The 25,707-nt window shown below is 34.4% G+C and overlaps 5 protein-coding genes and 1 long non-coding RNA gene across 8 annotated transcripts; 2 read left to right on the plus strand and 4 right to left on the minus strand.

Annotated features, from left to right (window-relative positions):
• Positions 1–1,087: 1,087 nt before the first annotated feature.
• LOC111300445 (uncharacterized) lies at positions 1,088–2,877 on the minus strand. Its single transcript, XM_022896075.2, has 3 exons — positions 2,404–2,877; positions 1,706–1,764; positions 1,088–1,623 (listed from the first exon to the last, which is right to left on the minus strand). The coding sequence occupies exons 1-3, from the start codon at positions 2,539–2,541 to the stop codon at positions 1,281–1,283; spliced, it is 540 nt and encodes a 179-aa protein (XP_022751810.2). The 5' UTR covers positions 2,542–2,877; the 3' UTR covers positions 1,088–1,280.
• Positions 2,878–3,969: 1,092 nt separating this feature from the next.
• Positions 3,970–7,601, minus strand: LOC111299390 (protein PHOX1-like). Its single transcript, XM_022894559.2, has 3 exons — positions 5,042–7,601; positions 4,683–4,930; positions 3,970–4,357 (listed from the first exon to the last, which is right to left on the minus strand). The coding sequence occupies exons 1-2, from the start codon at positions 7,074–7,076 to the stop codon at positions 4,782–4,784; spliced, it is 2,184 nt and encodes a 727-aa protein (XP_022750294.2). The 5' UTR covers positions 7,077–7,601; the 3' UTR covers positions 3,970–4,357; positions 4,683–4,781.
• Positions 7,602–7,746: 145 nt separating this feature from the next.
• LOC111299391 (calcium uptake protein, mitochondrial-like) lies at positions 7,747–11,457 on the minus strand. 2 transcript variants are annotated; one of them, XR_016329798.1, is made up of 8 exons: positions 11,048–11,457; positions 10,887–10,954; positions 10,357–10,580; positions 10,176–10,259; positions 9,857–10,070; positions 9,121–9,417; positions 8,089–8,454; positions 7,747–8,000 (listed from the first exon to the last, which is right to left on the minus strand). XR_016329798.1 is itself a non-coding variant. In XM_089747396.1 (7 exons), exons 1-7 carry the CDS (start codon positions 11,400–11,402, stop codon positions 8,239–8,241), a joined length of 1,458 nt encoding a protein of 485 aa, XP_089603522.1. In that variant the 5' UTR covers positions 11,403–11,457; the 3' UTR covers positions 7,747–8,238. The 2 variants fall into 2 exon arrangements, 1 of the variants encoding a protein (XP_089603522.1); XM_089747396.1 differs by having other exon boundaries at positions 7,747–8,454.
• Positions 11,458–11,817: 360 nt separating this feature from the next.
• LOC111299392 (hydroxyproline O-arabinosyltransferase 1-like) lies at positions 11,818–19,055 on the minus strand. The gene is made up of 13 exons (XM_089747398.1): positions 18,572–19,055; positions 18,263–18,385; positions 17,271–17,367; positions 17,030–17,177; positions 16,835–16,930; positions 14,565–16,304; positions 14,109–14,161; positions 13,801–14,017; positions 13,617–13,714; positions 13,460–13,529; positions 12,901–12,972; positions 12,632–12,745; positions 11,818–12,523 (listed from the first exon to the last, which is right to left on the minus strand). Exons 6-13 carry the CDS (start codon positions 14,964–14,966, stop codon positions 12,464–12,466), a joined length of 1,086 nt encoding a protein of 361 aa, XP_089603524.1. The 5' UTR covers positions 14,967–16,304; positions 16,835–16,930; positions 17,030–17,177; positions 17,271–17,367; positions 18,263–18,385; positions 18,572–19,055; the 3' UTR covers positions 11,818–12,463.
• Positions 17,582–22,306, plus strand: LOC149513695 (uncharacterized). 2 transcript variants are annotated; one of them, XR_016329799.1, is made up of 2 exons: positions 17,582–18,020; positions 20,061–22,306. It is a non-coding gene; the product is annotated as an uncharacterized LOC149513695 (long non-coding RNA). The 2 variants fall into 2 exon arrangements; XR_016329800.1 differs by having other exon boundaries at positions 22,066–22,306.
• A 1,025-nt stretch (positions 22,307–23,331) lies between these two features.
• LOC149513696 (uncharacterized) lies at positions 23,332–23,888 on the plus strand. Its single transcript, XM_089747397.1, has one exon. It carries the CDS (start codon positions 23,409–23,411, stop codon positions 23,763–23,765), a length of 357 nt encoding a protein of 118 aa, XP_089603523.1. The 5' UTR covers positions 23,332–23,408; the 3' UTR covers positions 23,766–23,888.
• Positions 23,889–25,707: the final 1,819 nt, after the last annotated feature.

The following is a 25,707-nucleotide window of genomic DNA, read 5'->3' on the forward strand; positions in this document are numbered from 1 at the left end:
ATTTGCGTTATAAAAACATTGAGACCATTTCTTTCTCTCTTTAAAAAAAAAAAAATTAATGAACATTGGATTGTTTTATCTGGAATTGAATTAAAAGAATGTAATAAAAGAAAAAGAAAGAAAGAAAGAAAGCCAGTTTCAAAAGGCCAATCCAAATCTTTATTGAAAATTCTTGTTAATTAAATCTTAGATTCAAGAGCTCAAGTGTAGATTGCTTACTTTTTTTTTTATTCCTTATCGAAAAAACATATTGTTTTTATAGGTAAACTTGAATCAAATTTTCAATTAAACAAGAAATAAATTCACCATTTTCATTATTTTTTATATAAATTAATAATTACAAAGATGGTGTCCTATGTTGACATGCTTAAAAACCTTAATTTGGACGTTTAAAAGATTTTCAAATGCTTTGGTTTTAAAAAAAAAAAAAAACTTTAAAATGAGACTCTTATATATTAGTTGAGTTGGTGGAAGGTTAAAGCCTGTATTCTCTACCTCAAGTTGATTGCACGCCTTCCAGAATCTTAAAAAATGGGTGTCTTTTGACTTTGAATAAATTAAGCAACTTTACCAACAAGAAATGAAGGCTACAAGCAGCCAAGAGAAGTAAAAGCTAGGAAACTACAATCTGTCAATAACAATAAGGTCACTGACCGTTGACCGGCAAGCATATCAAGGGCATTCCCCCACTCTAAATGGATCTTACAGATATAAGAACTTACTAAAACGGCACTAAGCTCAACAGTTAGCCGATGTAATATCCGTTCTTGTTTACAAAATTTGGGGATGGCTTTAGATCTGTTTCATATTTCCTCCAATTCTAGAGAATTCAGTTAGTCAAAGATTGGGAAGAGTTTTATTCATCCTTTCACCTCTCCATGTTACTTTTTAACCACCCCTTTTTTCCCTGAAGAAACATTGAACATTATTCAGAAATTACTAACCCTCCGGTTGGAATCTTGTAAAAAGCTAGAGGCTTAAACCAGAGCACGGTTGGAAACAACCAGAGGCAGGACCATCCTTCATGAGGTGATTCATTATGTAATCCTCTAAGGAATAACTAGCAAGTCATACAAAAAAGTAGGGGTGAGAAGAATGAAGCTGAGCTTATATAATGATACTAGAACTGTATATTAGGAAAAATATCAAACAAGTCTGATTTGCAGAAATTTCACAATCTTCTCTACTCAAATTTAGACAGATACCCTTAGTCCGCAACCTGAATCTGCCCATCCTAACTTGCCACTACACCATAGGAAACAAGAAAAAGAGATCCAAGCTCATTTCCGCTTTTTAGCTGGTGGCTGAAGTTCTTCCTCCTCTTCTTCCTCCTCCTCTTCCTCTTCTTCCTCCTCTTCCTCGCCATCATCGTCATCATCCTCTTCCTCCTCATCCTCGTCGTCATCCTCATCTCCACTGCCACCATCCCCATTGGCCTCAGGTCCATCCTCTGGATCCCCTTCGTCTTCACCATCTTCACCAGATCCATCTTCCTCCTCACCTCCATCTTCATCTTGATCATTTGCTACTTCATCTTCCTCATCATCATCATCCTCAGTGTCACCAGCATCCTTAGTCTCTGGACCAGGTTTCCCCACCGCAAGATGCTGAGCAAGTGGAAACCTGCAAAAGCAAATTGACCAATTTTCCCATTCCACAGAAGAAGAACAAGAACAAGTTTGGCAAAATAATTAATGCAACTAACCCTGCATATGCTTCAGGCTCTTTGAGGAAGACATCAATTCCATTAGGCAGAGTTCCCATCTGGAAAAAAAAAAAAAAACTCATGCTAAGGAGAAAAACAGTGTTCTTCCAAGTCCAGTTTGTGAGCAATGTGTAACAAGTAAGCAGATCCCCACATCAAAGGCCACAACTTTAGGAATCGGAAAAAGGAAATTACGCATTGTCATATGAATTACACAATTATATTTTTACACCAAATAACAAACAAACAAGCATTCATGCACCAAAACACATAAACACATAAACAAATAAGATCATAGCAAAACTTTTCTTAAATCCTAAAAGCAGTGGTTTGCTCTTTGATGTCACATCAACTCAACCAAAGCTTTCACACTCCTTCCTCTATAAACACCATAATGAAGTTCTTCCCACCCTACCATACAATATGAGAATCAAAATATCATAGACAACCTATTAAGCGAAAGTAACAAAATCCCTAGACTTAAAATAAAGATTAGAAATAAAAATTGCATTGAAGCTGAAAATTGCAAACTTCTAGTTTCTAGCATAATATAACCAAATCATCACAGAAAAGTTGTCAATTTCCTAATAATTCAAGGAAGATAATAAATCCTTAGAAAGCAAAGACCACTCAAAACCAGTGACCCAAAAAAAAATTGAAGGTAAATTAAATGGAAAAAAAAGGAAAGAAAATTATACCATCATCAGCAACCAAGTGACAGACTTTGTAGCAACAATGGCCGCCTCGACAACCATAGCTTGCAGTGCAAAGCTCAAGAAACTGTCCAAGGCGACATCGTTTGAGGGTAGACTTTCCATTTGCGTGACCTTTGGCATATCGTAGACAGAGAGGAGCCAAAAATCTAGAGAGGAATACAACGAAAGGAACCCCAATTGAAATGAGAAGAAAGTTAAAGAGTGAATTAGGTTTTTGAAAATTTGGGGGTTTAGTTAGGGTTTTGGAAATATTATTGGTATCAAGAAGGTCATCGTTGTGTTAGATGCCGGTAAAAAAGTAACTGCCGGTCTCGAAGTTACGGATGACAGCCAGATTGGACTCCGTCAGATTTGTTTGGCAAGTCTTTGTCCATGGAAACAATTATGATCAATGTGATGTGATGAGCGAAAGGGCATGATTGCCATTGACTCTGGTAAATGAGTAGCTTTGACCATATGATTTTAAGCAATTTTCCTTTTCAAAAAATCGAATTTTTGAGTTCAGCTTTAGGCCCATTAAGCATTGAGCCTATAGCCTAAATTTAACCCAACAAATTGAAAGCTCAGGAGGATTGTTGTACTTCATATGAATTTGTGGGATCTCAATTTTACTTAAATTTAATTGAAAATCCGATTTTTTTATTTTAATAGAAATGGGGATAAATATTAAATTTTAACGATAAAAATAAGGATGAATATAGTTTTAAAATGTTTGTCGTACGAAGATAGGTAATATAACATCTCCTTTGTATTGTATTGTATCGTATGTATTTTTATATATTTAATAAATTAATTTTTTATTAAAAATATAAATTTTATTTTAAATTTATTAGAACTAATATATTTATATGTAAAAAATACATATTTATAAAAAATTTACTTAAATGTGTAAAATAAAATTTATTTTTTAAATTTTAAAAAAATACGGGTACGAGAATTATTTAAATACTTATATAAATGAAAATGAGATAAATTCAAAATATTCATTAAGTATGAGTGCAGAGAATTAAGATAAAAAATATTCTACACATCCTATGCCTTATTCATTGACATCTGATAAAAGAAATTGACGTATAGAAGAAGATAAACTCTCTGTCCATAGGGTTTCACATAAAAAGCCAAATAACATAAATACACAATGGGATTGGGGTTGTTCGAAGTTCGAATTTGTTATACGGTTGAATCCTGCATGCCAAGATCTTCTAATTTTTGTGAAAGCCCTAATCTTTCCATGGAATTGAAATCAGATTCAGAAATGCTTCTGCGGTTGTCAAAGGAAGAAGAAGAAGAAGAATATATTTAATAGATCATCTGATTTTGATTAGTATGCTCTCTTCTTCATTAAGGCTTTTGCATTCATATACCGTCCAACAACAAAATAAATGATAATTTCCCTCCAGCACTTGAAAGGCTTAAGCCTAACGCCATGTTTGGATTCAAGTTGCTGAGGGAAGCGAAGGGAAGGAAAAGGGTTTACTGATGTAATAGATAAAGTGAGTTAATACAACCCAAAATCCAAATTTTCATGAATTCTTCAACTCAGTAATATAACACATGAAAACAAACTATCAGAATTGATATTAATTTGAATACTAAGAAAAATATTTTGATACTGTGTTAACTGCGCAAAATGTTATAAGTTACAACTGACCTGAGCAAACAAATAGAATTTTACGACAACTGATGACCCCTATATGAATAACAAATAACCAATTGTTATCTCTGAAAATGAACCAATCCAATCATATACCAATATCACTATCTCAAACTGCAAATTGCTTTGTGAAGAAAAAAATCCCCCCCAAAAATGACAAAATGAATGACCGAACTTGGCTTCATGCCCAATCAATATCAAAATGACACTTCACAAACTATTGTTCTTTGCTGCCACAACAAACAATGAGCTGGACACAACAGTCCTTGGACAAAAAAGGACCTGCAAAAGATCAAACACAATGCACATCCTCAGGCCCATCAGCACTAATACATTAGTGAAAGAAATCATGAAACAAATGAGATTTATAGCCACGTAAAAGGAAAAAAAAAAAGGCCAAATGATTGACTAGAAGCCACAACCCATCTAAAACCAAAATATGAGCTTAGGTTTGTGACTGGTTAAAATGACTAGATCACACCATGCCGTGCTAAAAGCTGTTTCTATTTTGATAAATGACTATATCACACCAAAAATGATTAACTGTTAAAAGATTAAGGTGACCATAAAAATTGCTGATAAATAAGCAGAACAGATATAAGCTTACCTATCTAAGTAGCACAAAAATACTGATCTTGGAAAATGAATTGAACAAAACTTAACCACTTGTCTAATTCTCCAAAAGAATACCCAAGCAACAGAAAACTTAGAGATGCTCCAAGAGAGAATGAAGCTTTGGAGCCCGGCGACGGAACAATGGTTCTAGCCGGAATGATGGAACACCAATCTGCCACCTTTTCACATCATACATCTCATTCCATGCCTGTACAATCTCATCAATTTTGAATCCTAAACCTGCAATGAAATAAAGGGAATAAATTTTTCATCACAAAAAAAATTACCTGACAGCAACATAAGTGACAACAAAACAAATGCAACAAGAGAAGATGACTTCTTTGTACATACCATCCAATGCAGTCTCATTGGAAGAATGATTCTTTATCATAACAGCTACATCAGTTGGAGAAGCTCCGGCTAGTTCAAATTTCTCAACTGCAACTTCCAAACATTCTTCCCAAGTTGGCAGCCCAAGCTTGTACTCCACAACAGAACGTTCATAAAGCAAGGTTCCCCATAACAAGTATATCTGTGAACTCATGTTTGCAGCCTGCTCAGCAGCTTCTTCAGCAGAGGCATCTTTAAACAGCCCATCGAAACCCATTTTCTGCAAGTGCGCCTTATAGTTGTCAAACTTGGAGAGTCCATTCAGTCGTTGCTCCTCCATTTCCTCCCACATCTGCATACCCCTCTCCATGCTGTCCTCTGCCTTGTTATAAAGCTGCAGGACCTCCTCGGAAGGCCCAGTCTCTAAGTCAATCTTGCTCCCAATTGCATGATACCAACAGAGTTTTGCTTGCTCAAACTGCTGTTGCCCCAAGGCAAGAAGACCTTCATAGAAATCTGGTTTAATTTTTAATGCTTCCTCATACCTCTTTGCTGCCAGTACATATTCTTTCTGTGCCCAGTCATATGCATTCTTAATCTGTGCTAGTATTGATTCCCTTGAACTATCTTCTGTAAAAAAGACATGCTTCCTTGCCCTGGACATGTGAACATTTCCCCAATTGAACAATGCCAGAGCTGTCATCTCTTGGAACTTATCTCCAGCAATTTCAAAAAGCTCCTGTGCGTCTTCACTTGTCACAGCATCCTCCATTGCTTCTGAGTATAATTTCATCCCAATTTCATGAAGATCCAAGTAAGAATCAGAATCGAAACCGACATGGTTCTTGAACAGTCGTGCAAACTGGACAATCCAATCCTCCACACATGTTCCCTTTATAGCTTCTACACCATGGTTTGCATTACCATTCTCAACAACATTACTCAATTTCTCTTCACTCTCGACCACCAACTTTTTACTTACTCCTTCATAAGCTGGTTCCTGGTCAGAACTAACTTCAACAATATAGAACCTAAGTGATCCTCCTGAAACACCACCACATGATTCAGCCAACCTAAGTTCATCTGTAGTAGTGATCGTGACCAAATCACCCTCAGGATCCCTGTATTTCACAAGAATACCCTTCGATCCCGGAAACCTATCCCTAACAACATCCCTCACCAACTTGATAGTACAATTCACAGGCAATTGCGCCCATCTAATATCCTCTCCAAGCACCAACTTCACTGTCTTTGTAATCACTTTTTCTTCCTCAACAGCCTTCTTCTCTTCCTCCATAGTCTTCACAACAACCTCTTTATCCTTGACCTTGACATCACTAACCTTTTTCTCCTCCACAACAACCTTTTCCTCTGCTTTCTTCTCTTCCATAACCTTGGCATCAATCTTTTCATTTTTCTCAACATTTTTTCCTTTGTTTTTCTTCTTTCTCAACTTCTCTTTCACCACTTTTCGCATACGAGAAGCCCCAGAAGGCTCATTATCAAACAAACCAAGTTCATTTTCATTAACAGTAATACCCTTTTCATCCATAGCCTTTTTAACGCTGTCTAAAACTTCCAAAGCGGACAAATTATTGGGCTCAATGGTTAAAACATTATAAACATCCCTATAAGCTAAATCCAATCTATTCAAAGCTTCATAACACCTAGCTCTTTTCAACAAAGCTTTGCTATACTTGGGAGAAACCTCTAAAGCCAAATTACATTCAGAAATGGCGCGTGGGTACTCACCGAGACCCATTTGCATATAACAAGCAGCCATGTTGCTGCGTAAATAGGCGACATCGATGTGGTTTCTAGGAAGGAGGTTAAGGGCTTTTTCGTACTTTAACATCGCGCCTTCATGGTCGCGTTTCTGGAAGAGTCGGTTACCTTCTTCTTTGAGCTCTTGAGACATGTTGATGAAGATGGCCGTGTCTTCATCGAAAGCTTTCGATGTTCGATCGGCGGCGGAGGCGGCTTTGTTTTGCTTGTTCGCTTCCACGGCTTTCCGAGCCGCTTCTTGAATCTTCTTCTTCCCCGTTGGCTTCCCCATTTTAGGATTAAGAAATTCCAATAAAAATAATATCAAAGAAAAACAATCTGATAATAATAATTTTACCGAACTTAAAGCAAATTTAAAAGAGGGAATATTATTGTCTCTGAATGGTGTTTTGTGGCAGATGAAAGGAAAGAGATTTCCTATTATTCTCTCTATTAGCGTTTGATTGTCCGGAAAAAAGGTCAACGTGTTGCAGGGTAAATGGCAAAGTCACTTTCCAAGTAAGCGCGTTTAGTGGATCGTCCAAATTTTGTCGTGCCGTTGCGGTCTCTTTCTTTGGAAAGTCGGGGGGGAATTATGGAATTTACCATTTTATTGTTCCTTTAAAACCCAAAGCCAACCAAATCTTGCTGGATGGACTTGTCATGTAATATGGTATTGGCTTATTGCCTTTGAAAGAGCCATGGTTTTTTTTGCCCTTTTTCTGGTTTTTAGCATGGTCCTGGTCCTGGTCCTGAAGAGCTAGACAATAGGGACTAGACGGTCATAGACATGCTACATTAGACTAAGAAAAAAACAGGTTTGTTTTGAACCTAAAGGAAGGACTACTGATATGAATGTTCAATCATAAAACGTATTTTTTGATAATGCAATGAAAATGTTCTCACCACACTCTCGAGTCTTAATTTGGCTTCTTTTAGCCAAAAAAAAAAAAGATAAAAAATACTTAATCCAAAAAAGGAAAAGAATGAATAATTGTGCAATCCAAGTTCAGAGATGAGGACGAGAACAACATTTACAAACTATAAGAAACAATCAACTATACAGTTTTGTGGTCTGTAATAACGAGTTAAGGGGAAGCAAAAAGAGCCAAGACAAAGTCTATGCAGGGAATATACAACACAAACCACTTGTACAAACTTCTTCTTATCACGATTTTGCAACAGCTTCTGACCTCGAGAGAGACCAATGAGTAAACTTCAATGCAGATGTACCCCAATCAGTTAGGAAACGAGGCGATGCAATTAGATCAGTTCTAGCCACAAGGTTAAATAACTGATTATACCTTTGATTAGTTGATCACCAGCTATTTTCCCAGCTTCAACTCACAAGCATATTCTGAAGCAGCAATGAAAACCAGCTGATAACAGATTAAACCTTTCAGAAAGATATCAAAAGTTTCTCAGTTGATGGAAATCCTGTATGCGGAGACAGATTATGAGATTACTCGCCCAATGGAGCTATTATTTGAACAGTTCCAGCAGCAAGATAAAAGTCCCACGATTCCTGACTCGACAGGGCGAGCAATATCCTTTTCTCGCTTGAGCAAAACTCTAATAAACTCATCCGAGCTTAAATTTCCATCACGGTTGGTGTCAAACACATGGAAAATGATCTCAACAACATTGTCTGTAAGTGATATGCCACAAACCTGTATATGCATAAATCACTTCATCATAATGTGTCATGTGAAATGTCTGGTATTTGGAAATTATCATGCATGGCAGATCATCAAAATTTAAAACTAAAGGGCGAGGTTTTTTATTAAGAAAAAAAGGGAAAGAATACCAAAAAAGGAAAATGATGAAACAAAGGTAAGAAATTGAAAATATATATTAAATGAACTTTAAAACACAAGTTAGAAAACCTAACGCTGCATGAAAATCTTAAAATTTTAATAGTAATTTGACCTGCAAAAGTCATAAACAATGCAATCATGTAAAAAGACAGAGAGAAAAGGTACTGTTGCATATATGACAACATAATTGTTGTCCTCTTGATAGATTAATTTTGTTAGCACAAGATATTAACAGCTGTCCAAATAGTCAAAGTCACTCCTATTTCAACACCTAATTACTTTTCTAACATTTTATTGGAAAAAAAAATAAATTTATAAACCTTTGAGTACATAAACTGTAAGCCACCTTTTTTTCAATTTTAGTAACCCCTTTTTAACATTAAACTCCCTGAGAAAATAGATAAAGCTAAAAAAAGTCGCCATTAATTCAGTGATTTTTCAAAATTTTGATAACTTTCTTATTGAAAAGTTATAACTGGTCAGAAGAGAAAATAAAATCATAAACAACACAAGACTTACGTGGGATGCTGCTCGTTTGAAGTCATCCTTTGTCAGTAGACCATTAATTTTCCCATAACTAAAAAGAGCCACAGAAAATGGCTGCAATTTTCTACGTAGCTCAGCAAAATGTTTGAATTCATCCAAGTTGATTTGAATCTCCCTAAGATATGGCTTGTCATTTAATTCATCAACCTGCTCAAGCAGTGAGCCTAAATGACTCATATCAGCAGAAGCAACCATGGATAATGCAAAATCCTTAGCTGATATGGTTCCTCGGCTTTTGTAGTCATAATGATTAAACTCCAATCTCAGTATCTACAAAATACAATAAACATTGCTTTGTATATGACAATCATCAAAATTTCGTCATGTGGGGAGAAAGAAAAATGGGTAAAAAGGTGAAAGCCCCAAGATAAGAATAGAAATTCAGTGCAATTTTCCATGCATTACAAGAATTCTACAACTTAAAGGATATCTTTCAATTTGATAAAAAAAAAAAAAATCAACTCCTTCAACCATAAAAAAAAAAGATGCATAGAAACTGCTTTTGCCTCTTAGATGAAATTTTGGTTCAATCTTAACACCTATTACTCATGCTACAAGAAAATGCTCCAAGTTTGTCAAAGCTTGGTAAGCAATGGACTAACAGTCTCATGCCAAAAATACCATGAAACATTCTAAGAACTAAAGAAATATCATGTACAAACATTGAAGAAAATGATTTCAATTTTCGTAAGACTTGGAAGAGGCTCACCTCATCTTGTAAATTTCGCATGAATTGAACAAATTTGTCATGTCGGAGGCATGCCTTTCCATCTTTTCCAAAAAAGTACTCCACCAGACCTCCATTCTCCACAGATCCAGTGACTTTTAACCCAACACGAAGTCCATCCCTGTGGACTGACCCTTGTCTATTATTGGCTCGCATCAAAGCCATCACTTTCTTAAATTCTTCCTTATCAATCTCCCTATATACAGATAACTACAGTCAAATTACTAACATTTAAGATAAAATCTTAAGGAAGCAAAGAAAGGCAGCTCAAAATTATTTCAAATTGATATTAAATACAAACCCATTGTTGTCTACATCAAACATTTTGAATGCTATGGAGAAGCAAGACTCGGGTATGCTGAGTAATGTTACAAAAAATATGTACCTGTTCCAAAGAAATTATTCAGTGTTTGTAGCATCCAAATAAAGAAGAAAAAGTTTGCCTAAGAGTCTATTCAAATTGTGAGATATCAGCCGCTTACTCTTTGAAAGATATAAGTCCATCGTTGTTCATATCAAAAAGCATGAAAAACTCTGAAGGATCACAACGTAACTCGCCAGGACTCCTTTCCCCTGTCAAATAACCGTCTCTAACAAGGTGGGATTCAGATGGAGGAAAAACAGGAACAACTGCTCGCATTAAATCAGCTGGTCTCATGAGTAATTCTCCTTTTGGAGTTCGGAAAGACGCAAAATACTCAAAAACCTGCAAGCATTGACGACCTAACAGAGGGTAAATAACCAAATATCCCAAGACACGTTATGAAGACCGAATATATATTACTAACTCAATCCAATAAGTTGCTGAGAGTCAATTATGAATACAAAACCAAAAGGATTGGAAGAACAAAGATCAGCTGCTTCAATTCCTTACAATCTACAAGGTTAATAAGATCAATTCAACTAAAGTCAACTTCTTAGCAATTAATAGTTATAATTATGAGAATGATTAAATTTTTTTTTACAAACTATTCCTACCATCAATATTCAACGCAAGTATTCAACAATTTACCTTTTCCGGTGGACTCCGCAATCTTAACCGCTTCTCATAGTTAAAGAAAACCTTCCTTCTAAACACATCTGAAACGGAAAAAGAAAAATCAATTGGTAAATACTAATGCCACCAAATATAAAAAAGAGAGAGAAATTAGAAGAACAGTAATAAGTAATAACCTCCGAAGATAAACGTAGAGCTATAGTCAGGGAGGGCTCGTTTACGAAACGCGTTTCTTGAGCCATCACGGGTAGATTCAGCAGTTTCCGTTGACCAGTCTGCGAAAGACAAAAAGGGTTTCTTGAAAAAAGCAGAACTCCAATCCGAAGATGAAGTTGAGTACCAGTAGACTAATCCTAAGCTCGAACCAACAGCGACACCCGAGATCCATTTTATGAAAGAGCTGGCGGTGGAATCTTTTTTATTATTAGAAACGTTGATCAGAGGCAGCGACGAGAATTGGCGAGCTTGGAGTCGTTGTTGGATCAGGCGCATCGACGGCGAGGATCTTTTGAGAGGTGTCAAGGTAGGCATGGTTGTTTGCAAAGGCGGATAGGGAAATGGGAGAGGTGTCAGAGTAACGTACGATGTGAAAGATGGTAGGAAAAGACGGATTTATACTGGTAGTTAATAGTTACTCCTGGTTGGAGCAAGTAAGGCCTGAGCCAACCGAACATCCGAAGACTGGAGTCGAAGTTATTTTACTGTTAAAATTGGAGCCCAAGCCCGAGAAATTCTTGGGCCAAGACAAGGGACTCGGTGTCTGTCGCTCTCTAGTCGAAAAAACGATTTTCATATTGTATATAGGCCGTGTTTCGTTTGGATTTTGGAAGGTGCTTCAAGCCCGAATTCATGAGTTAATATTAATAAGGCTTTTATATGGATGTCAAAGCTCAAGTCTCATTAATATTTTTAATTTAATTTAATGTGGTATGAACAGAAATATTTGATAATTAAATGCCTTATTGACATGGGTTTTTGCAGGTTCCGCTAAAGAAAGGGATCAACAAACAAAAAACGGAGTGTAATTTAATAAGATTGAAGATTCCAACAGCTTTTTTTTTTTTTGCGGTGTAGGGGAGAGAGTGTTGGTAATTTCATTGTATCTTTTAGTTTGCTATTTCCTTTGTTATCTCAGGCTGCTTTACTTGCATCGTATGTATGGACAGTATGGTTGATCTAAAAACCCGTTGACAAGATTTCCTCCTTTCATCGACTGCAGTTACATAAGTTAAAACCATTGGTTGTGTTCTTTGTTTCTGGTGTTGTTGGCTGGCAGGTTGTGTTTGTCGGAGAGACAGACATATCCTGGAGATAACATATGACTACCACGAGGATGAAGGTAAGAAAATACCTTGTGTTATCTCAACTGATTGAGCAAAAACATGCAATCTTTGTTGTTGTAATGCTATTGTCAAATCCCCAATGGGTTGTCAAATTTTGTCCTCTTTGAGCATTAATATGAACTAGAAGAATAAACACCCCCCTCCCTAACCTTCTTTTTCCCTAACCCAATGTGTATGAATTGTGTATGCTAACTGAAAGGAGCTTTTCGTGTACAGGCAGCATCTTACAGTTGCAGTCCAACTTTTCTTCTATGACCCCCAATTTGGAATGTTTGACATGGCTTCATTTACCATTTTCACTAGAGTTACCTGTTCCAAGAACCAAAAAATTTTAATGCATTGGCTAAAATTTGATAGAGCCACTCAATATAACTATAGTTGCTTTTGTGACATAGAAGGATACACGTTTAAACTTACCACACTTTGTGGAACACCTGGAGGAGGGAGGGGAAGGTTTCTCGGCGGTGCTACAATATCAAAAGATCTTTTATCAAACCTCCATTCTCCAATCTTTCCATAGGTTAACCTCCACTGAAATTGGGGCAGAAATTTTCCCTCTATAAGCAAAAGAAGACATCTTTGTCTTCCAACTCAGAAACAGATACGTCGGATTATAATTAAAAAGGTCAGAACTCAGAAGCATTTCCCTCCAACTAAATGACGGAGATTTCAGTACAATAAATTACCTTCAAATCATAGTCACACCCATATGTATAATGAATAATGAACTTGTTACCAATATCTGTATCCCAAGGAGGCTGATAAATGTCACAAAACAGGCAAACTGTCAGTAAGGAGAATTCAGGAAATAATTCACATTTCATATCAATTTTAGAAACCAAAAGATAATTTATTCTTTTGGGGGGAGGGAGGTTGGATTGTCAGGAGATCATGTAGCCTTTTTCTCAAACTAATCAGAATTCAGGAATATTATAGACAAGAGTGTAAAGGAGGAGAAAATTCACTATCAATAACTACTAAAAATTATGATTAAACAATATAGAAAAGTTGCAAAAGTCCAATCTGTTCTACTAACAAATACGACTGCTTATCCAACTTGGTTGCTCTTAGAAGCATACCAGAGGTGGGGCCTAAACTAAAAAGCTCATCTCCATGTTTAGGCTGGTACCGGACAGTAGTAAATGGTTGAAAATGCTAGCTACAGTTATGAGGAGGATACAGTTGGTATCTTTTATTGTGTGAAGAAGTTATTATGGTAAACAATGAATGGCAATCTCATTAAACCTGGATCATGAAATCTTTGAACAGGATGTTACCAACACCATGCAACGCAGAAGAAACAGCATAAGCGTACCTACAATTATGAAACAAAAATACTCAAGTCAAGGTCTAAACCTAAGAAAACATGGTAAAAGTATGGAGTAAATTGGATAAAACTCACATTTCAAGCACCCAACCAAAAGCTTTATCTGTTTTAGGATCTTTATTCATTGCCAATGAGACATTCATCCAAGTTGGAGCAATTTTTTTGAGAGAATCCTAAATAATGTTCAACAAAAGATCAAAAGAAGGCAAAACCAAAAGAGATTGCTGCTATAATAACTGAGCAACACCAAAATGCATACCTTCCCTACAATGACAGGAGAATTTCCAAGGGGGTCAATGTTGGTTATTGGACCCTTGTCCTCAGGGAAGAACTTTCTCAGTACTGACTCGTACTTTTTAGGTTCTATATAGAAGAAAGGAAATGCAGCTCCAAGCCCATCTTTTGAAAAGTTCGGTATAGGCGTGACAATAATATGGTCTGGCTCTGCCATCAGTATGTAACCGGATATATAATGAAAATGGGATATATAAAATCAATCAAATATGGAGATGAATTGACTCAAGACAGAAATCAGGAAATCAGGAATCTCAGACTCTTCTTTTATGTCTGCCTTTAAGCCACTGCACAAATGCCCAAGGTCTATTTAGGACTATATAACCCTGTGATTAACATAAAAGTACAGAAAGAAATAAACAGACAGAAATAAGAATCACCAACCTTAAAAACTTACAAGTTTACGTCGTTTTGGTCAAATGATCTAGTCATAAGCTCAGGATACTATTTATATAGTTAGTTATCAAGAAAACAGCTTGGTGTTTTAGCAATACAGGGGTGGAAATACTTCTCAATTAATGCTCAACTGGCATAGCAGAAATCCATTCAATAAAGAATTAACCTCATCAAATTTCCTAGATTCGATGCCCTTTTAGGAAACTTACAAATTGATAGTAAACTTCAAATTGAAATACTCAACTTCTTATAGTCCAACCAAAGTAGTTTCCTTTTTCTGTCTAATTATGAACTAAGCCCCTCGGAAGAAAAGAAAACAGTTGAAAGAAATACCTGATCCATTCCAGCTGGTAAAGACTGAGCAATGAAAGTGGGAATCTCATCCATGTACTTGTCAGGTTTACCAGAGTGCAAGATCCTAGTAAACCCAACCATGTCTGAATTTGGTCCATTCTTAAACTTCTTGAACCAGTAGTACATAACTCGACACTGCCACGTATTGTAAACTGAGTCACAAGCTGTCACAGCCGTGTGAAACAACCTCTTCTTTGCAGTTAACCCATATCTTCTTGATCTTTCTACTGGCATCCTGATTATCGGGTCAACAATTGATGATCTTGAAGGGCCTGGAAGTTCTTGCTTTAAAGGAGCATTGGTTGAGATGAGGATGTTGTAGGTGATTAGAGCTACTGAGAAAGTTATGATTAAGGTGTAGAAGACGTTCCTACAGCCCATTTTTCACTTAATGCTTAAAGACCTCTCTCTGTTTCTCTATTTTTTTATTTATGGAACTCGGTGAGGAACAATTCGGGCAAGTGCTGGAGCCATTAAAGGAACTGGGGGAAGCCGCCTAGAGCGGTGGGGATATTTGGGAAGGTGACGTGACAGACTGTCGCCGGGGAGTTGATGAAGAGAGTCATCGTATCCGATATAGACAGACGCCACAGTAGTCATGTTGCGCCCTATTTGTACATGTAAGCTCACGTTGCTTCTAATTTGTAGTACTTTGGCGTAATTGTTGGTAGTCATAATATTTTATTGAATTAGCCTACTGTTTTACCCATTTAGGGTGACCAAGAACTTGGCAGAGTGGTGCCAATGGGTATGGCCCGAAAAAATGAAAACTTTATTGGGTTAACGGGAGAACTTTTCCAAAAGAAAACTGTTGAAGTTATTATTACTGCCTCAGTTGAAATGGTCCATTCATTTTTAAAACAGCAGGCCTAACTCAGAAAATGGAGGACAAATTCAGTGAATGAACTTTAAAACATCACCCTCCAATTTTAATGCTTAGTGGAAAATAGGGGAGATATCTGAAATGGGTTAATCAACTCTGTTTCATAGCTGATAGCCCTTGTGCCTAATCCTGGGGATTCTACCGGATAAAGGGAGACGTGTGTTAGTTACGGACCACTGAGAAGCTGACTTAAGAGGATTGGTAAGCGCAGCATGAGGGTTGATCATCATCAACAAGCTGTCTTGAGGAAAAAAGATACAACAATTATGCATTTCCCTCGCCGTGCTTTTCGCCGTTGTGGCCATCAGGGTAAAGATCCATGCACACGCAATTCAACAATGCCTGAGAATTGCCAGTTACATAGCCAAAGAACAGGGCCAGTACATACAAATTTCATTCAAAGTTAACCAGCTAATATTTAACTAATTGGAGTTGTTTCAATGGAATTACCACGATACCATTAAACTCCGCACTATTGCCCAGATAAGCTTTCACGAATTGGAGGACATCAAAAAGAAAATTACCGGGATAAGATATTAAGTACTAACAAGGTCAACCTTTATTTTCATTTGAGTTATCTCTCGACTGCCTTTCTTATTTGAGGGAATCGATTAGCCCATCGTGAATAACCTGCATCAGGATTAAAACATACCATATCATGGAGCCATTTTCGGTAAATATCTTAAAGTAATTACACTGTTTACAATTCAAAACAAAATCTACTAAATTTGGGAAAGAGAATAGTTAAATCTACTTAACTTTGGAAGCCGTCAGAAGAGACAAACCTGCAGTAACAATCTCTACAAGATCCGTCTCTGCTTTAGCACCATCAGATCCTACAATGAAAAGCATCTATGTATTAGTTCCACAACTTATGAAACAAACTAGCAAATACACATACATAGACACACATTGCATCAATATTTAGCTGCCCCCATGAAGCCAAACTTCTTGCAATGAGCTGTGACAGACTATTAAGATAGCTGCTATTAAAATCAGGACGATTCAAAAGAACATCTTCGGATGTAAAATCAAATACCAGTGCACAAAAACTTTAAGCTACTATAACAACAGACAGGTCATTAGACTTCTCTGTAACCAAATTCAGGAAATCGTCATGATGTATACATGCTTAGAATAGGCATTTGAAATAATTTCCATATATTTCAAAACAAAGTCCAAGACAGATAACATCAAAATGGGTTTCGCCCTCAGCCAATTAAAAGATAATGTGCCCAATACTTCAGAGAGATTGAAATGATTATAATTTCAGAAGCTGTGAACAACTAAGATGGTTTCTAAGAATTAGCCAACCATAACAAATATTTCCCAGAACGATAGCAATCATGGGGAAAAAAAAACATACCGAATATTCTGAAAAGAAGACGGCACCCAATAAGTGAAGTGCTTCAAACTTCATGGCATTTTGTAGGAGAGCAAATTGTCTTGCTATTATGACCACCTAAACAGTTAGGGAAATGATGAGATTTATCAAAATTTAATCTTTGTGAATAAAAGATTGAGAACAAAAACTTAATGGCTACAGAACATCTAGACTTACAATGATTGACAGCTCTAAGAGATGGTCATTCTCAATGATGCCTTGAGACAGCTTCCTTAGAATCAATTGGATAAGCTTCATGGCAAGGTCCATCCTATGCGACCCTGCAACAAGTTCACATACTATCGTTTCTCTGCAATTGCGGCTTCTGTCACAAAAGAAAAGAAAGATAATAGCGCAGAATAATGGAGAGAGCTTAAGGAATTATTACTACAAAAAAGAGAGTGATACGAAGCGTTACCATGAAAGCTGAGTGATCAAGAGCGGCCATTTCTTGTCGTAGACCGTACTAGTCGTTTCGGAGACTGTCCAGAGCCGTCTAATTTACTCCGTTGCGGCTAAGGATGAAATCATATATTAATATTTATAAATTATTTAAATTTAAAACGATTAAAATTTAAATTTAATTTAATAATTATAAAATCTAATTTAAATTTAAATAATTTAATTTATCGAATAAATTAAATTTAAATATATTAATATTCTATTTAAATAATTCACGAATTCAATTAAATTTTTTTATTATTTTATTTATAAAATTATTATTTTACTCTTAACTTAAAAACCTTAAATTTTCATTTTCTTCTATCCTTCTTTTCGTTCTCTCTTTCTCCCCGTCTCTTTCATCTCACCACAAAAAACCCATCTGCGTCGCCCTTTCTCACTCCTCCAATCGCAGGCAACCCTAAACTCACCTTAACCACCCATAACTGTTACTGATAGGCGACCTGCCTCTTCTTTGCCCACCTATTGTATAAACTGTAAAGTCAATATGTGAAGATTTTCTCCGTCTCAAGGGGCTGTGTTTATGCTTATAAAGATTTAGAAACGACTCTTGATCGTCGACTGACTTCTCTTCATCACAAGACTAATTAGATTTGCTACCCCTGCTGCTCTAACTGCTACTTTCATTAGTGACTTCATCGTCTCAGAATCTGCACTTTGATCGAGGAATACTTTTAAAAAGAAACACAGCTTTTGCCGAAACGAGGTAAGGTACACTCATCTGCTTATTTTCATCAGAAAAGTTATTTGATGCAGTTCTAATGGTGCCAAAATCAAATTGCAAAGATTCTGCACTGATAATTTCTTTATCCATAGCTACGACGAACAAGTAATTATTATCACTAAAGGTTGAAGTTAATATATATGGCTGAATTAGCAAGTATAAAAAGAAAGAAATAAATAAATAATCTATTCCTATATAATTGTTGGAAAGACGTTTAATCTTACTTTCAACAGTTTCCTTCCTCTTTCTAGCTCTCAAAAAAAAGTAGACGTAAATGATAAGTATCACAACACTGGCAGATGGAATAACGACAACGATGACAATTCGAGATGTGTTGTTCTTATTTCCTGCAAAAAAAGCAAACATCTGATTTCATAACAAGACTTGCTGATTAATTAAGTCCTGAATTAAAAAAAAAAAAAAAAGAACAACAATTTGGAACAATGAAAAGAGACAAAAAAGAAGACATAGATATGGAGCATATATAAAATGATTTGACTCAATAGATTTGAAGTAGATTATAGGTGTTTTACCCGTTGAGTTTGTGGTTTCATTGGAGGGCAGAGGAAGAGGAAGAGGAGATGTCTTTGTGGTTTCATTAGAGGGTAGAAAAGCTAAGTTGACAAAGGAGATAGGTAAGATGCTGGGTATGGTTGCAAGTTGCAATGATGATGATGCGATTCAGAAATTGAGGGAATTAGAGGCTGAAGACAAGCGATTGACTTGAGTTTTAAGGTTCCCAGATTGAACTGGTAAGTAATTTTGATTTGGTGTTTTTTTTTTTTTTTTTGCGATTCTCAGGAGCTGGTTCTTTAGTTTTGGGGCAATCGAAATTCTTATCGTGGAATATTGAGGATTAGGAATTTCGGCAAAATGGGGATTGTTAAGAAATATGGTTAATTTTCATAAAGTAGACATGGTACTAAGTTCAGGAAACTAACTTTAGGAGATTTCAAATGAAAGGATTCAAAGGATATGGCTTGATGCAAATTATAGCAAGTGCTTCTTGACTACAGTTGGAAATTCGGGTGGATTGTTAATGATTTGGGACAAGGTTATAACTTTAACGTTTAATTTGCTGGCTAAGTACTTTTCAATACTCAACTAATTTACAGCTATCAACAAGATTTTAACTTTAAGAAAAGATACAACAAAAGTGCTTCCATCAATTTGTTGAGTTAATTTTTTGAAAATCTCAATTTGAAGGTTTTTCTTATGAATGCATAACAGTATTTATAATATCACTCAAATATCCCATATGGGAGGATCAATTTGGATTTTATATATTTATATAGTTACTGCCACCCCATTGCATTTTAGTACTTGATTAATTGTCATATTTGGCAAAGACTATTTATATTGTTTGCAAATCCTATAGATGGTTATCATTTACTACTAAATTCTATACTCTTCCAATAACTTGTTTGGCATGTTTCTCGCAAAAGAATTTACCACACATGTTTCTAACAACTTGTTTGGCATTATTGTTTGATCCCAAAATTGAATTATTATTTTGATTTATCTTTTTTTTTTTTTTTTGGTTATAAAAAACTAAACATGTTATCAACCACATCAGATATCTCCTCTGCAGTATTTCAGTCGATAACAAATTCTTTTGCTAGTCAAATTATGTTAGATGATGATAATGATGATAATGATTCAATGAATAAAACTTTAGATGCTACTAATGGTAACACAAATAAAATACCAGTCACCAATACCAATGATAGAGAATGTGATAATGCTAACCCTAAAGAGTGTGAGGAAGGTAATAAGAAAAAGATGCAAAAAATCTGATGTTTGGTTGGAGTTTAAAAAAGTCAGTTTTCCTGATGGTTCTAAAAAAAAGAGTGTGTCCATTGCAGAAAAAGTTAGCAATAAATGCAAGTAAAAGTACAACTCAATTTAAGAGGCACTTGATAACTTATGTTAGGCAAAAAAGTTTTCAGAATCAATAACAAATGATCAATTTCTAGCCAATAGACACATGTGATGATGTATAGATATTACCTGCTCTCACAGATGATCAATTTGATATGGCAAAGATGAAAGAAACAGCTGCATATTGGATACTTATGCACGAGAATCCTTTTTCAATTATGGAAGGTGAAGGCTTTAACATAATACAAAAACGTATGATGCTTGAATGAGAAAAAATATCACGCAATACTATTAAAAAAGATTGCATGCAAGTTTATAAAGCAAAAAAGAAAAAATTAAAGGTACTGTTGAAGGCTGTCAACAATATTAGTTTGCCAATAGATTTGTGAAAGTCAAGTAATCAAAAAATTGAGTACATAGTTCTTACAGCACACTTTATAGATTATAATTGAAGATTGCAAAAGCGCATTATTAGCTTTATTCACATACCTCATCCTCGTCACGGTGTTGAGATTGTCGATTATATTTTTAAGTGTCTAAAAGAATGAGGAATTGAAAACAAGGTGTTTACATTTTCTGTGGATAATGTTTTAAGTAATGATGTAACAATTAGAATTCTTAAAGACATTTTTTTAAGAAATAGAAGGTTATTTGGTGAAGAAAAATTATTTTATATTCGATGTTGTATACACATTAAATTTCATGGTTCAAGATGATCTTTTTAAGATTAAGAATGTGATTGGTCATGTTCATGAAACTGTTAGTTTTATTAATAAGAATGAGGCAAGACTTAACTCATTTTTTAACATAATACAATAATTATAGTTGTCTGATAGGAAACTCATTCTCAATTGTAAAACATATTGGAATTCAACATTCGAGATGTTGTCGACTACAATTAAATTCAAATAAGTGTTTTCAAGACTCAAAAAACAAGAATTTCATTACGAATATTGTCTAAGTCATGAAGATTGAGAAAATGTGGAGAAAGTTTGTGAGATTTTAGAAGTTTTTAATTCAGTCGCTAAAATCATCTCTAGAAATGATTATCCAACTTTAAACCTATTTCTAAATGAAGTTTATTGTGTGAAAGTGTTGTTGGATAAAAGGATGAATGATGAAAATGAATTTATTCAAGCAATGGTTTGCAAAATGAAAAGTAAATTTGATAAGTATTAAGGAAACTGTTATTTGGTAATGGGTATAGCAGTTATTTTGGATCCAATGTGCAAAATAAGGGTGGTCGAGTTTTGTTTTCCTCGAATGTACCTTGATAGAAAAGTAAGAGAAAATATTACTAGAGTTCAAGATGTTCATTTTTAAATTTATGAGGAATATGTGCGTGAGTATCAATTTAGCAATAAGCATAGTACTGAAACTCAAGCGCATGATAGTGGTATTAGTGGTATGAATATAAAAGCTTTTTCTTTTGGTTGGTCTGAATTTACAAATTATGTAAAATTAGTTGAAACTGTTCAACCATAACAATTTAATCTAAAAAACTACCTAGCTGAAGGTTGCTTTATCTGTAAAAAAGATTCATCTAAGTTTGATGCTTTGAAATGGTAAAAAGTGAACAATTTGAAGTACTGTATTTTATCGAAGATGGCTTGCGATATACTTGCTATTCTTATCACTACAATGGTTTTAAAGGCTACCTTTAGTGCAGGAGGTGGAGTTATTGATACTTATTATGTTTTTTTAGCTATTGACACAATACAAGCATTACTTTGTGGAAGAGATTGGTGTCGAAATCCTCATGGAGTGAAGAATAAGAACAAAATGAATTTTTTTATTATTGTTATTTTGTTATTAGGTAATTATCATTGCTTTAATATAATTTTTAACTATTATTTTCTTTTATTTTATCTATATACAAAAGAAAAAAAATCAATTGAGATTGCACTCAAAATCCCCTAAAGTGAAGATATCTAGTGTCTTCTATACAGATATGAAATATTATTATTAAATACCTTTAATTTGTCACAATATTACCAAAGAAAAATAGGTGGTAGCTAGTTTAGATTGAGCTTTTTGCATTATAGTTTACGAACCATAGGTTAACTAATGATAAAAACTTATGTTAAGGATATTATTTTCATTGTTTATTATAATTTGTTTGTTTTGTAATTACTCTTTTGTGTAGGTTTGTTGGAAAACAATATGAGCCCAATGTTCATTTGAAGACATAATATTGTGAATGCAGCATATATATTGTTGTTGGTTTGTTGTAACTTATTTGTGGATTTATTTGCTTAGATATTAAATTTTTTTCAATTAGGATTTAATTTTTAAGTTTCATTATGTCTTTTATTTGTGTGTTGTATTTGAATCATTTGTTGAGACTTTTATTTGCTTGAATTTGGTTATTGTGTAAGTTATTATTATTATTATTATTGTTGTTGTTGTTGTTATTGTTGTTATTATTATTATCGTTATTATCTTGAAAATATATTATTTATTAGATTTAATTAAAAATAATTGTAAAAGATCTTGAACTCAAGTTCGAGCATAAATAATCGAGCTTTTATCGAGTATAAAAATTGAGTTTATATTTTTATATTAATTAAGTATAATCGAGTGAGCTCGAATGACTCAATTTCGATCACGAATCAAGCGTAAACTAGGAAAATAAAATTCGATAGAGTTCAAGTCAAGTATCAAGTTATGAGTGGAATTGAGTTTGAGGTTGAGTTTCTCATTGTATTGTTTTAACTCGATTCGATTTGATTACACTCTTAATTTTTGCTTTATTGTTTTGAAACTTGACATTGAGTTGGGCTTTGTTAAAGGCTCAAACATGTAAACAAAGCAAACTTGCTTTTAGATGAGCTTAGTATTAAACTCATATTTTTGGGCCTTAATTTTCCAATTACAATTGCACTATGGCAAGCAGATTTTTTTGTACATCAAATTGGACCTATATTACATTCAGGCCCATAATACAGTACCCTTTCACATTTGGTCCAAACTGGCCTCTCCTTCAGGACAGGAAAAATGAAAAAAAAAAAATCAATATAATTAAAATTTTATAATAAATAAATTATTTTATAGCTCAATAATTAAAGCACCATTGTAACGTACAAATATATTAAATGGTTATATTTATGATCCCAAACATTTAATTCAAAATAAATATTTTTAATTTTCAGCAACTGTCGAGCTTCATTGTTAAAAAAACTGAAATAAAGAAAGATAAAAGAAGGATATTTACAGCTGGCATTGTGAAAACAATTCGCTTGTGTATTACTTAATTACCGAGTTACCCCAGCAACATCTCACGCGTGTTTAACACAACACCACTAAGCCACGCACCTCCCACGGTTTTTTCGCCACTCTAAAGCGCCCCAAAAGTCGTGTCCTTATCCGTCTTTTAGTATTATTGTTTCTTTGATAAACCTATATATATGCTTCGCTTTACACGATTGAAGAACAAAGTGTACAACGAAAGCTGTGATTTCCCATCGCCAAGAGAGAGTTAAGAAGAAGATGAAATCCTCGATATGCTGCTTTCGTTCGACGCCACACATCGAAGGCGTTGCCCCCATGGAGCAGTTGGAGGAGGTTAAGTCAAGGACGCCGAGATCACCAGACATAAAGGTAAAGTGCAAAAACCTAATCGCCAGGATCGGAAAGGGAGGGCGCAAGCACCACAACTCATCCGATTTCAGTTACGACCCACTGAGCTACGCTCTGAATTTCGAGGATGGGTCGAGCCGATACGACGAGCTTCACATTATCAACTTCACGTCCAGGCTTCCCGCCACGCCGGAGCAATCGTCAGCGGTCAAGTCCTTGGAAGCAACGCCGGTTCCGGTAACAAGGGAACTCTACGCGTACAGTTGAGAAAAAGCGGTGTAATTAATGGCTGATAATTTCCATTAGAGGCTGTAAGTAGGACCAAATTGTCAAATTGTAAAATTGTAATATATTATTATTACTATAATTTAAAATGATCGTTAAACATTATATTATAATTTTTATATATTTTTTATTATTTACAATTAGACAAAAAGTGGAATGGAATGTAATTCATTTAAATTTAGATATTGAATTATTTTAGAAAAATAACAAGAAATATATATCGGATAGAATATAATATGTCTATGTAAGTTACTAGCCGTTAGGATTTGTAGATTCTCCGAGCAAATATTTTAGATAAGTTTTCATATTCTAGGGCTTAGTTTGAATCGCCGGTGTGTTATAAGAACGAAAGATATGCTAACCGTTTCTCGAATCACGCAAAAATAAAGACAAAACAGTTGGATTGGATTGGAACACGACAAGCTCAACTTTGAACTTCGGAGTGCCGACAGATTTACTAGGAAAAGACAAAGTCGTCAACAGTTAAAAACCCAACCATGGTTTTTTTTTTTTTTTTTATTCAGTGGAGGGCATAGAAGAGGAAAAGGAAAAGAGATCTTAGTTTGAAACTAAGATCTTTATGTTTTTATAAAATTTCTTTAATTATTAGCTCAAAAGATAGAGAATAATCCAATCATATCTTTGTATCTATCTTTCAGCTCATCTTCACAAATCATTCTAGGTTTGAATTAAGCGCAATACGTGTGAATTAAATCAAATTTTGTTTAATTTTAAATATAAAAATAAAAATAAAAATTATATTATTATTATTATTAATTTTTAAAATTTAATCTAAATTAAATTTATTTTTTTTAAATTGATCGATCTGAATCAAATTTTATTAGTTCAGTTCATCAATTTTTTGTTTTTTGTAAATTATTTAAATAAAATTTTTAATATATTTAAACAGATTTATATATAAAATAATTATTTTTATTTTATAAAAATTTTCAATATATATAAATTAATAAAAAAATATAATTCAATTCAGTTTTGTTTTTTATTTTTCACATGATTTAAAATTCAATCTGAATTTAATATACATATTTAATACCCAATTTCAATCCGAATTGAATAAAAAAATTTTAATTTAAATCGAATTGAACACTTTAATTTTAAATTAATTTTAAATTTTTTTATTTCTTTTACCCCCTTTAAACTTCATGGCTTGCACCCGAGTTTGCTTAAGATGTGCGTATCTATTTTGGACTTTAATTGCAGGGAGGGGAGTCGTTTTCTTATAGGACCAATTGCCCCCACGAAGGGCTCAATTTTCACCTCAAATTTGGGTTTCAAAGTATGCCCAGTGGGAAGATGCCTCTAGCTTACAACAAAAAAATGTAGGTCATGCATGTTACCTTAATTTGTAGTCATCTTTTTTCTTGACAAAATATCGCTAAATGGCTGCCATAGAACTAAAAAGGTCGCATGTCACAATGGCTTAAGGATTTAAAATAAAAGACAATGAATCAGTTAGTTTGTAGGTGAAACATCTCAATTTACATTAGGGTGCTTCGAGGACTTTTATAATATATATATATATATATATAAAGATTTAAATTTAAATCTATAAAATACTTGTTATGACATAAAATCGTAAGACTTTTAAGTCAAAACGAATAATATTTTATAGGTTAAGTGCATGTCTCTATAAATGGTATCAGAACGATCACCAGTTGAACAATAATTAAGTATTACACAGTAAGAGTTACATCTAAAATTTTAATATTTAGTATAATCATATGATCTATGTATATTTTATATTAAGTGTATCTAATATTTGGTGTAATTAAATAGATTTGTGTATTTTATATTAGGCTTAACAGGAACATTAAGCTTTAACGAGGGAGTTTGTAATGCCCAAATCCTACATTGGGATACGTTAACGATCTGTTTTGATATATATATATATATAGATGTTTAA

The sequence above is a fragment of the Durio zibethinus genome, chromosome 18, assembly GCF_047325235.1.
Source record: "Durio zibethinus cultivar Kanyao isolate XHJ-2024 chromosome 18, ASM4732523v1, whole genome shotgun sequence".
NCBI lineage: Eukaryota > Viridiplantae > Streptophyta > Magnoliopsida > Malvales > Malvaceae > Durio > Durio zibethinus.

Bases quoted from the DNA above. Each gene is read 5' to 3' on its own strand.
- LOC111299391 (XM_089747396.1), bottom strand. From the start codon at position 11,402: ATGCCTACCTTGACACCTCTCAAAAGATCCTCGCCGTCGATGCGCCTG. The intron at 10,955-11,047 runs GTTATTACTTAT...TTTCCGTTTCAG, and splicing joins CTCTACGTTTATCTTCGGAG to ATGTGTTTAGAAGGAAGGTT. The intron at 9,418-9,856 runs GTGAGCCTCTTC...TGTATTTTGTAG, and splicing joins TGCGAAATTTACAAGATGAG to ATACTGAGATTGGAGTTTAA.
- LOC111299392 (XM_089747398.1), bottom strand. From the start codon at position 14,966: ATGGGCTGTAGGAACGTCTTCTACACCTTAATCATAACTTTCTCAGTA. The intron at 14,018-14,108 runs ACATAAAAGAAG...TATATCCCATTT, and splicing joins GTGCAGTGGCTTAAAGGCAG to TCATTATATATCCGGTTACA. The intron at 13,530-13,616 runs GTGAGTTTTATC...TCATAATTGTAG, and splicing joins TTTGGTTGGGTGCTTGAAAT to GTACGCTTATGCTGTTTCTT.
- LOC149513696 (XM_089747397.1), top strand. From the start codon at position 23,409: ATGAAATCCTCGATATGCTGCTTTCGTTCGACGCCACACATCGAAGGC.
- LOC111299390 (XM_022894559.2), bottom strand. From the start codon at position 7,076: ATGGGGAAGCCAACGGGGAAGAAGAAGATTCAAGAAGCGGCTCGGAAA. The intron at 4,931-5,041 runs GTATGTACAAAG...ATTTCATTGCAG, and splicing joins CAATGAGACTGCATTGGATG to GTTTAGGATTCAAAATTGAT.
- LOC111300445 (XM_022896075.2), bottom strand. From the start codon at position 2,541: ATGCCAAAGGTCACGCAAATGGAAAGTCTACCCTCAAACGATGTCGCC. The intron at 1,765-2,403 runs GTATAATTTTCT...TTTTTTTTCCAG, and splicing joins TCACTTGGTTGCTGATGATG to ATGGGAACTCTGCCTAATGG. The intron at 1,624-1,705 runs GTTAGTTGCATT...TTGCTTTTGCAG, and splicing joins GAGCCTGAAGCATATGCAGG to GTTTCCACTTGCTCAGCATC.